At 40.4% G+C, this 12,082-nt stretch overlaps 1 protein-coding gene across 3 annotated transcripts in view; it reads right to left on the minus strand.

Moving 5' to 3' along the window:
* The window catches only part of Ncapg2 (non-SMC condensin II complex subunit G2), a 63,603-nt gene that overhangs the window by 28,331 nt on the left and 23,190 nt on the right, over window positions 1-12,082 (minus strand). For all 3 annotated transcript variants that reach the window (XM_057783216.1, XM_057783215.1, XM_057783217.1), the window contains 9 exons: window positions 11,310-11,532; window positions 10,983-11,086; window positions 7,783-7,956; window positions 4,438-4,508; window positions 2,946-3,099; window positions 2,658-2,831; window positions 1,870-1,986; window positions 1,499-1,636; window positions 1,028-1,127 (listed from right to left, as the gene is read on the minus strand). In XM_057783216.1, the coding sequence (XP_057639199.1) occupies window positions 1,028-1,127; window positions 1,499-1,636; window positions 1,870-1,986; window positions 2,658-2,831; window positions 2,946-3,099; window positions 4,438-4,508; window positions 7,783-7,956; window positions 10,983-11,086; window positions 11,310-11,532 (1,255 nt within the window). The remainder of the gene's footprint in view (window positions 1-1,027; window positions 1,128-1,498; window positions 1,637-1,869; window positions 1,987-2,657; window positions 2,832-2,945; window positions 3,100-4,437; window positions 4,509-7,782; window positions 7,957-10,982; window positions 11,087-11,309; window positions 11,533-12,082) is intronic.

Genomic DNA, 12,082 nt, shown 5'->3' on the forward strand with positions numbered 1-12,082 from the left:
GGAATGCATCCAGGCTGCATCATTCACATCACCGACCACAATGGCTAATCTGTGGTGTAGGAGGTCCTTCTGTCTATGTGTTGCTTTCATTGGTTAATAAAGGAACTGCTTTGGGTCTAGAGCAGAGCTGTAGGGGAACAGAGCTAGGTGGGGAAAACTAAACAGAACGTTGGGAAGAAGATGAGGAGAGGACACCACAGACCCACCAGAGACAGACGCTGTGAATTTTACCCGGTAAGCCACTGCCACTGCCACGTGGCGATATACAGACTACTAGAAATAGGTTAAATTTAGATGTAAGAGTTAGCCAATAAGAAGTTAGAGCTAATGGGCCAAGCAGTGATTTAATTAATATAGTTTCTGTGTGATTACTTTGGGTGTAAGCTAGCCGGATGGCTGAGAAGAACAAGTGGCCCTCCTCCTACAAATCTGGACCAACTAAACATGCTAAACTGCATTTAATGAAGGAAAGTCTCTCTCAGCAAACTAGTGGGCTTTAAAAAATGAAAATTTAAATTGTGGACAGATATTTCCATTTAGCTCAGTAATTGGGATGTACAGTAAAAACCACTACTAATCTTCCACACCACAGAGGCAGGTTATCTGGAAGATGAGATCAGAGCTCAGTAATGTTCTCTTTGTCATACACTGTACCAGAAGGCATCACTGGCTCTGGTTCCGGGTGTGCCCCCTCCTGACCACATCACTCATAACCTTCTTCTGGGACAGTCTCTACACAGGTGCCAGGTGGAAAACTCTACACACCAGCAAGGCAGACCCAGGTAGCAGAACCCCAAGGACCCTAGAAACTAACAGTGTGCCTGACATCACAAGCATCTCTGAAATTGCTAGGTGTATTACAGCCAAAAAAACAACTTTTTGGCAAAGGCCCATATGTGTTACATGTGAATGCCTGGAAGCCAGATTCTGATCTTCAGAAGAAGGGGTGAGGGATGGAAGGATGGAAAAGCTATATGTACATATTGTTTCCAAACATCCCTTTAATGGGTAAATGATGCTACAGTACCTGTTTTCATTATTCCGAGACTCCACTGTAAAAGCTGTATCTGAAATTTAGTGTCTCCAAGGCCCACCATGACAACATCTTTACCCACAGCCAGGTAAGTCTGTAAGACACAATATGGGTTCAATAACAACAAAAGCCATTTAAAAAGGAAGGCAGTCAAGCCCAACAAAGCCTCTCCTGCGATGTACTAATATTATAAGCAAATGTTTACAAATGTATTTATAAAGAACTTCCATAAATGCATACATTTTCATTGTTTCTATAAGAATTCTAGACATTTTAAGCAATTCACCAACCTAAACAACTACCCATCACATATAACATATTAAACTACATTAAAATTATGCAGAATGTGCTTTGTAAAAAGAAATGCCATTCTCTGTATTATGAAGCAGCACTAGGGTCTAAACCACTTTACAACAAAATAAACAGTCCTGAAAATACAGCACGAGCTGTGTCCCAGCTGCTGACCTGGATAACCTGCTGATAGACGTCCCTCCGAAGCTTCAGAAACTCCTCTTCTTGGTCTTGAAGAAGAGGCAAAACTTTGTTTTCTAACCAAGATCCAGTTTCATTCAAGATGGACAGATGAATTTTCTCTTCTGAGAACTGTTCAACAAAACAAAGAAGAAAATAAGTAAGAAAAGCAGCTTTCACTCGGGAGGAGGAGGCAGGTGGATCTCTGGGAGTTCAAGGCCAGCCTGATCTACAGAGCTAGTTCCAGGACAGGCTCCAAAGCCACAGAAAAACCCAGTCGCAAAAGAAAAAAAGAAAGAGAAAAAGAAAAGAAAGAAAAGCAGCTTTGATACATGATACTCAGAGCACCAGGAGAGACACCATACCTTGTACTGAAGATGGACACTCAGTCGACAATGTAGACCAAAGGCATGCGATGCAGCTTCTTTGTTGAAGTTGAGGGGATTCCCACTTGGAGACTGAAGAAAAAATTCCAGATCTGCCTGCAAAATTACAACCGAGGACCCACATTCTGAATGGCATGTGACCACATCAAAGCAAGGTGGAGAAAGTGCCTGATCTATAGGAAACTAGAAGGATGATTGCCACCCCGGCACCTGAACACTATCTGCTGAGTGGGCTTTAGAAGCACGTAACACAGTTACCAGGTATACAAGGCCACAGGACCACTGCCCACAGGGACTACAGTTTGTTTCCTCAGGGCAGGCTTAGCTGAACCACTATCCTAGGTGGCAGCAATGAGGACTACTCGGTAGAGAATCCTACAGGGCCAGTGCAGCAGGGGAAAAACAGGATTCCAAAGGGCCCTTGGGGCACAACAAAATCATAGCACACACTTTCCAAGATTTCTAGAAAATACAGCCAAAGACTCTGAAGAGAGCTAGTACTACCTCACTGACACCTGGTCCTGGGCAGTCTATTCTCAGACAAGGGGAGACAAACTGGAGCCCTGACAAGCTAGAAACTGTGGAGAAATGTAGGCTCTAAACACTGCTTGTGAGGAGACAGGTCCTGGAAATGGCACTACTCCCGGGCTCACCTGTTCACCTCAGAGTTCTTCTCAATTCCTTTCCAAAGCATGAAAACTACACATCTTATTGCCTCACTGCTACTACTATTTGAAGTCACTTTAACTTCTAGGATAAACAGTTACCTTGGATCCTTCAAGTGCTTTTAAAAGCTGGTTAAGTTTCTTCTGGGGTGCAGAGAGCAGACATTCTCGATTCTTTGGATGGGTCAGCAAATACTCCATGTACAACAATGCTAGCTCATGTTTTACTGGGCACGTATCATTGATTTGCACTTTACATTTAGAGGACAAATTACTCTGAAGAAGAGCCATGGAACAAAGAGGCAATTAGAGTTTATGTTTCCAGAACATGGTACAATTTCTAGATACCCTTGTTCCCCACATTCCAGAGAGGCATGGCTGTATGCACACCTTGGTCTGATGTGGCCTTATTGTCAGCCAGTCAACAATGAGCTCCAGGACATGCCCCACTTGCCCCCAGGAACAGAGACAATCCAGCAAGGTACAGTAGCTCCTGCCTGTAACAGTCTCCTCCTGATTTCTCAGGACAGAAATCACACCACAACTGAAAAAGTCAAGTACAGAAAACCAGGTTAATATCTCTACAGAAAGCCCCCACTGTTCCACAACATAAGGAAAACCAAGACACAATTTGATTGCATCAAAGGTGCACAGGTCTCATAGTTACACTGGTACTTGCTACCCCATGAAACCCTTAACAGATTGCAGCTACAGAAGGACATGCCCCACATCTCAACAGCCTTCTGTTTGTAGTGCCAGCTATCAGGTTCCAGAAGTGGTCATAATTTAGGGCATTTTTTCCCTTTTTCTTTTCATATAATACATATTTTTTTTGCGTAATTCATATACATCACACTTTGCCCCCTTCCCCAGTATCTCCCTGATCCTCCCCACTTCCATACCCACCCAACTGCACCTGCTTACTTTCTCTAAAAAGCAAACAAAAAACAAAGAAAGGAAACACACAGACATTTAAAAAAAATAAAACCAAAAAATTAGAAACCCAAATATCCAAGCAAAAGACAAAACCAAAACATGCCACAAAACAGTCATTTTGGAGGCTTCAAACTAGCCCAGTAGGTAAGAGTGCTTGCCATCGAGCCTAATGACCTGAAACACACATACAAACAAAACACATGTAAAAACAAATTTTAAACAACAATTTTTTTGCAAGTAAATAAAACCAAGTAAGTTTTACTCTTAAGCGGCAAACTCCAGAACTACACTGCCCAATAAAAAATAATATGCAAGGGCTGGAGAGATGGCTCAGCGGTTAAACCATTTGTTGCTCTTGTACAGGACTCAAGTTCAGTTCCAAGCACCATGATGGCTCATAACCATCTGTAACTCCAATTTCAGGGATCTAACATCTTTTTCTGACCTCCATAGGCTCCTGCATACACACGATGCACTACACTCGGATACATGGATACACACCACACACACATACACACACATGCAGACACATTTTTTGAAATAGTACATCAATATAGAAGCTCAGTGACCAAGGCATGATAACTAAATCCATTTGCTCACCAGCCACATAAAAAGGCTGTGTGTCAACTACATAAAATGTAAAGAGAATTAGAGAAATCTCTTGAAAACACGACTTTCACATGCACTCAGTATCCTGGCATTCTTCCTTTCACATGTGTACTGTGTACTCACAGTACAGTCTAAGCACTTGGAGCCACCTGTGATCAGCGATGACCACAGGCTCTAGAGCTTGCCACTCTGGATACTAGAATAATGCCCAGATATCAGGTGCAGTCATAGTTGAGTCACAGTATCTCTCTCTCCATACAGAGGGGAAGGCAGGAAGGGAGAGCACAGGGCAGGTGACAGCAAATCCCAGAGGAGATTCTTGTGCTGTGGTAAATACCTGAACACAGGGACAGCAGAGGCTGGCAAGAATGACATTAGCATAAACAAGGGGATCTTGCAGCGCTCGTCCTAGAAACACAAAAAGAAGCATACAGTCAACAGGATTTGACAATAGAAAAATTTTCCTAATAATCTATTTCCACAGTTGTTCAAAAAGTACTCCAATAATTACTTTAATATCCAGAGAAAATCAGATCTAAAGGTGTGCCTCAGGTTTGAGGATGAGATGACTTGAATCAAGCCTCCTGACATTCTACACCACCTGCACTATGAAGTGAACACTAACTGCAGCAAGTCCAGTCATGAAACTATGTTTACTTCCAAATCAATTCAGATAAAAGGGAAAACTAATTACTTGTCCTGAATATAGCTCTTAAGAGGACAGAGCTATTCAGATAATATTATACAAGACGACCCAAACATTGTTATTGGAGGGAAGGCACATGTTTGGAACTACAAAATAAATCACAGGCTAATGAGATCTATACCTAAAAGCTGGTAAAATATGGAGCAAAGTACCTGAATTCGGTCAGTTTTCTCCTCCTAAAATGCACAGTGCTATTAAAGACTGAATGAACCAAATCACAAGACAATGGGCAAGGGGAAGCAGGAAGTGCACTAAGTGCAATAAACTGCAGCTTAATTAGTCCTATTACTGCAACAATAAAGTAAGCTGAGCAGACTTTAATTACTCAGAATCCATCAAGAACACCACATAAAGGATGGGGAGATGGCTCAGTAGTTAAAGCCCTTGCCATTCAGTTTGAAGCCCGGAGCAATGATTCCCAGAACCCACATAAATTCTCATGGGTGTGGCAGCCTATCTTTATTTTAATTCCAGAGCTCAGAAAGTAGAGACAAGATCCCCAGGACAAGCAGACTTGTGAACTAGCCATATTGATGAGTTTCTGAAAATAAAACAAAATTAAAGTGAGATGTATTATTCACCTGCATTCAAATTTTATGGCCACTTTGACCCCTAACTCCCAGTATCTAAGTAAACATGATGGCAAGACTACTAGTAATGAAATATTCTTGAAAATCCTGAACAGAGTACAACACATGATAAATATGTAGGTAATACATTGAGCTCAATTTAACCATTCCACAAGTTACACATACTCTAAAACATCACATTAAAAGTATAAAAATTTTATCTGCCAACTAAAAATATATTTTTGTGCACAATTTACAAAGCAAACAGGGAGAATATCAAGGGTAGAAAGGTTTAATGTGAATGGGAATAGGAGGAGGAGCGAGAAGAGAAAATAAGGGCATGGTTAACTAAACCAAACCCTTATAGAAACTTAGTATTTTGTAAGCTAATTAAAAATGTTTCTTTTTAATGGTAATTGAATAGTGGTACTCCGCATGAGTAACTAATACTACTCCTAGAAAACATGGGTTATTGGATGAAAATCCTAGTTCCAGGCATGGGATATCTAGTCAATATCCAGGGATGAGGCATAGCCAGGACTTCCAGTGGGAGAAGGAATTCAGGTTTAAGGAAGAAAGAAAAAGAGATGCCAGAGAGTCAGACATGGAGGAAGCAGGAAAGTAGGTCATACAGAATAAAGGTAAAAAGCCCTGAGGCAAAACATTGATGAATAATAACAGGTTAAATTAAGTTAAAAGAGCTAGTAGAGTAAGCCTAAGCTAAGGCTGAGCACACATAACTAATAATAAGTCTCCATGTCTTTATTTGGGAGCTGGTTGGAAGCCCAAAGAAAATTCTAATCACGGGTATTTAGAAATCAAAGTGCCTTCTAAATCTGTAGGCTCAGAAAGAAAAGCTAAGGGCTCACAGTGGACAATACCCTAGGTACCAAGGATATAGAGCAGAGGGAGAGATGCTAACCTCATGACAAGGTAATCATAAATTGATGTTAGTTTCTACCTTGGTCAGAAAAGGCTATTTTTGAGGTAGGCATCAATCAATGCATAGATCATAACTGGTCAAAATACTGAGACTGACTGTTGAGTATTCAACTCTAAATGAAGATCTATCTATCAACTCCTTCCCCATCAAAGCTCAGGGAACATCACAAAAGAAGGAGCAGAGCCAGGGAGTGGTGGCGCATGCCTTTAATCCCAGCACTCAGGAGGCAGAGGCAGGCGGATCTCTGTGAGTTCGAGACCAGCCTGGTCTACAGAGCTAGTTCCAGGACAGGCTCCAAAACCACAGAGAAACCCTGTCTCGAAAAACAAAAAACAAAAAACAAAACAAAAAAAAAGAAGGAGCAGAAAAAAAATGCAAGCGTCAAAGAATTGCGGAAATTGTTACATTTTATGGACATGACATGGCTGTAGCATCTACAGACTTAAAGAAGTTGTAATCAGCTGGACAGGATTGATCCCATCAACATTCCAGCATGGAATGAGCTCATGAGACCCCATTCCTAGCTGAGGAGCTATTAGCAGCTGGGTGAAAAGTCATCTTTCTTGTCCATGATCTATTAAATAAGCCCACATCCTTGCATATGCAAGCAAACAACCTAAAGAAACTCAGGAGATAAAAAATTTTAAAAAGGTTTAAAGAGGTAAGAAAGGGCTCGGAGAGAGTGACAGGGGAATAAGAGAGGAGAATGAAATCAGTGAACAGCATCAAAACAAAGTAAGTATATAAAATTATCAAAGAATACATTCTAAAATATTTTAGTATAGTTATACATTTAATATATTTATTATATATATTCAAGTTTTATTGTATGTGTACTTGCATCTTCTTAACTCTTCACCTTTTTATTGAGACACAATCTTTTACGGAACCTAAAATTCACCAATTTAGTTAAGAGTGGCAGTAAATCCCAATCATCCTAGCTCAGTCTCCCCAGCACTGAGATTAGAGATACACACTGCCATACCCCCACTTTATATGGGTGCTGTGAATCTAACTCAGGTACTCATGACTACGCAGCAGGAACCTCATCAAATGAGCTATCTCCCATACCTAAAAATATCCTTTCATTAAATTGATCTAACTCGTCTGCCTTGATAACACAGATACAATTCATACTATAGAGTCTGCTTCCTGTGTACCTTCAAACACCTTAGGAAGTACCTACAAGATGCACTATTCTGCTTATAAAACAGAATCCCTTTCCTAAATCTGCAAGTAGATTAACATCAGACTAGATCTCCAACAGCAGAAAGAAAAGGTAAGGGCTCACAGAGGACAGTACCCTGGGTACCAAGGATACAGAGCAGAGGGAGAGATGCTAACCTCATGACAAGGTAAGGGCCACCACACCCTTCCTGCCGTGCATACAAGACAGAACTTCCACTAAAGATGAAACTGATACCAACACAAAGCACCTTACTTACAAGAATGGCCCAGACTTACCTTGAACACTTTCAGGTACTCTGGAAGCACAGATGCAAACTTGTTAATGGTATAAACTTTGGCCTCTTTATTATTTTCCAGACTTCTATGGATGCTCTTCCAGAGGATCACAATGACTTCTAGTAAACCTGCCATGGACGCAGTATCACTCACTGACAATGTTTTATCTAGTACCTAAGACACAAATAATGTTACTGTGAAAGAATCCAATAACAAGTGTTTAAAGACAAATGTACTATCTTCAAAAGCACATCTTAGAATTGCAGACACAAAACAATATAAAAATGATAATGTCAACTTCCACACAGTAAAACTTTCTTCACCACTTTTGAACGTATCTGTATCAGGAAGGTGGCTTTTTTTTCCAAATTCCACCCAAGAAATCAGTTCTAAATTAACTCAATATTCTTTAGTGAAACAGTCTGTATGAACTAAAATGTTTTTCTAAAATCAAAAAGTAGCAGTCTTTAGTACACTATAAGGTAATTGCTGAGCATGGCTATACAACACTGGCCTGCCCCAACACCGCTGAGACACTGCTGCTAACACTTCTTTTCTGAGGCCAGTAGGATACAACTCACAGATGTCAACAACCCTTAAAATCATAGGTTTCCATGACTTACTGAAAAACAAACCTGTTTATATTTTCCTATTGTGCCAGTAATACACAACAACCCCATACCAGAATGCTTAGTCCAAATCAGACATGCATACCCAAATCCCAGTCTCCAGACCTGGTGACTTGCACACCAGCCACAAACCATGGAGACACAAACACATGATGAATGAAGTAACTTCCTAACATTGAGATGAGGAGGATGACTCCGTCAGTTTTCACCATTCAAACATGGGAACAAAATTGATTTTGATTAATAAGAATCAAAGAAGCAAACACAGTTTCTCCAGAGTTAGTTATGTCAGCATGCACTAAATGCTTTGAAACATGATAAGGTCAATCAGTTTGATAAAGCACCCTGTTAGTGGTCCGGAAGCTACCAGAATAATGTGACAAACTGACAAAGCTGTCATTGTGGGTTTAGCCTTACCTTTTCTGTGCTCTAACTCTGTGAACAGAAGAGGAACTTTTTGGAGCACATTTACATTTACACTGAGCATTACAGCACATGATCACTGCGTACTACCAGCCTAAGAAATACTAATACATTTACTTAAAGAGAAAAAAACATAGAAGTTCAATATTTTAGCACAACAGTCTCATTAAAATTTATGAAACCCTTTGAGAATAACACTTGAATAATGTAATAGGCTCTTAAGTAATGGTTTCTTATTTTATTTCAGCAGGCTAAGCTAAAATACTTTAACAATACTAAACTCTTAAGTAATAGTTACAAAACTTTAGCAGAGACTATTACTAAATGGCTATAAGGTAGGTGTGTGTGTGTGTCTGTGTGTGTTTGAGACAGGGTCTCTCTACATAGTCCTGGCTGCCCTGGAACTCACTATGCAGACCAAGTTTGTCTTGAACTCACAGAGATCCATCTTCTGCCACCCAAATGCATGGTGCCTTGAACCATGAAAAAACTTAGGCAAGACAGTGTGTGCTTATAATCCCATAACTCAGGAGGCATACAAAGTATTGTCACCAGTTCAAAGCCACATTGGAATTTCCAGGGCCACACAGTGAGACTATCTCAAAATCAAAACATTTTAGCTACATATGTACTCTAAGCCATATTATTTTTCTTTTCTTTTTTTTTTTTTTTTTTTGGTTTTTCGAGACAGGGTTTCTCTGTGGCTTTGGAGCCTGTCCTGGAACTAGCTCTGTAGACCAGGCTGGTCTCGAACTCACAGAGATCCGCCTGCCTCTGCCTCCCGAGTGCTGGGATTAAAGGCGTGCGCCACCATCGCCCGGCTCATATTATTTTTTCTAACATGGGCTACAATGTTACAAGGCTGTGTATTCTGAACCCCTATCAACCTAGAAATAGAACTCATATAACAAACTGGGTATTTTGTACACCAAGTACAACAGAAATCATTGCTATTTCTAATGATTCAAAACTTGACCTAAAAGATACTGCAAGATTTCTCAGTAGTATCTAGCCACAAAGTTAAGGAAATTCTCAACAAGTAGATTACCAAACTCATGTTCAGTTTTGCAAAAGTCATTTTCAATCCCAGTTACAAGGGTATAGTGGCCCGCAGTAGGATGTTTGCCCACTTCTGTCAATGACAAACACCTCATGTGCCAGGCTGATCACCTACTGATTAGAGCATAAAATCTACACGGTGGCCTAGCTAAGTCTCCCTAAGTCACACACCCTACCTACAATGAAGGGAGTGTATGAGAAGGCAATGGTTAGCCAGGGTATGAATGTGAACTCAGTGTTCTATGTACTATTCCCCCTGCACTGCACGTCTACTTTCCTGTTAATTCTTCAGCAGTTTCTACTGACCAAGTTCAGACCAGACTGGCCAAACAAGGGACAAAGAGAAAAGGACACCTACTCTAGAGTGGGGCTAGCTGCCTGTCAAGGTGCAGCGGGGGAAACACTGAGATAGCATGGCGCTGGCAGAGAAGCCATCCCACAGAAGAGGCAGTTGACCTGGCCACGTAGTAAGCAAAGAAAACTGTCTTTGTGATTTTCTTCTACAGGACAGATTTGGGCACTACAAAAAAAATTCCTTCAAATTTGACTTTAGATATTCAAATACTAAGTGCCCATATATAAGCTTAAAATACTGCTTATAAGCAGTAAGTATATTTAAGACTGAATTGGCTATTATTTCTTTAATAATATTATTTCTTTAAAACTGAAAGTTTTAAAGAAAGAAGAGCTAATTAAAGACAATTCTACAAAAAAATAATTACATCCAGAAATTCATCCCTAAATGTTTCTAGAGGCTCCTATTAGTGACTTTAACAGACACCAGCTCCATGTCCAGAATCTAGCTCAACTCTATTACACCCAAGGAATCAAACACTGAAATGCTCAGAGTAGAGATATGGAACAAGGTTGCTATCAGTAAGAATATTCTTTTTTAAAAATATCTCTCCAGACTCTAAAAGTACAAAAGATACAATACAATTCTTTAAAAAAAAGTAATTATGACTCCTCAAAAACTGTACTTAAGTATCTTTATGGGAACAAATGGGAAATAACATCCTATCCATTGGTACAGAAATGAAACAAGACAAAGTCTGCTTGTGTTTACTGTAGAGTAAGAGAGCCACTCACACTGGCGTTCTCCTTCTCGCACTCCTTATGGGCCTCTGGGCACTCTTGCAGCGTCCTCTGGATACAGGCATTCAAGCAATGACGGATGACATGGATGAGCTTTGCTAAAGGGGTTAAGATAATCAACAAATACATGTATCTTCTATAAAATGAACTTTCTAATTAGAAAAGTATAATCTCAAACAGTAAAGCAAATTACTTTCAGGAAAATCACCAAGAGATGCAAGAGATCACGAAGCTTACTCAAGTGACAAACACTGAGTATCTGTAACATGCACTATGCTGGAGGAGAGGCAGGACAGGACATGGGGAAGCAGAGATTCAGACCTATGTTGGTGCTGGCGGTGTGCTCGTGGGCATACTGATAGAACTTCCTGGCAGCTGCGCGATTCATCTGGATCAGTGTGACACAGCGCTCGCACCACACCTCCTCTGGCTGGTTCACGGGCAGAAAAGAGTTGAAGATGAGGCTCACCAGGCGCCGAGACACAGGCCGAGAATCCATTTCCAAGCGAACCAAAATGTCCTCCATGGGGCATATTTTCCAAAACTAGAGGGTAAAAGTAGAGACATACAAAAGGAAATAATCAGTGGTTCCTATAACCTGGAAAACTGCTGAAGTTTCCAGAAATAACCAAGAACTAATTTTTATATCAAGAAAAATCATTTCAAGTAGCTATATCAGAACCTGACTTTTCTGTGAACAAAAGTAGCAAGTCTGCATTTGAAAGAAATATAACACATAAGGTACAACATGAGGCCGCAGAAAGGTCAACTCAGATCTGATGCACGAATAATAGCTCTGGTTAACCAAGCTGATCATTTCTACATCTGTAGATCCAATTGTTTTTAATCTGTTAATAGTTTTGAAATAGGCACCCTACTCATCTCTCTTAAGAGGCTCAGAGCATCCTTCCCCAACACGCTAGGAGTGCTGGACTGCTCTTTCTACCGTGAGCAATCCCCTTGCCACACTCTGAAGTTCCCAAAATCATAAACTCTACAAGAGACAGAATTAATATTGGTTTGTTTTGGTTTTTAGTGGTTTTTTGTCTTCAGTCAGGGTCTCAAGCATCCTGGCCAGCCCTAGGATTTTGTAG

This window comes from Chionomys nivalis, chromosome 10 (assembly GCF_950005125.1).
Source record: "Chionomys nivalis chromosome 10, mChiNiv1.1, whole genome shotgun sequence".
Lineage (NCBI taxonomy): Eukaryota > Metazoa > Chordata > Mammalia > Rodentia > Cricetidae > Chionomys > Chionomys nivalis.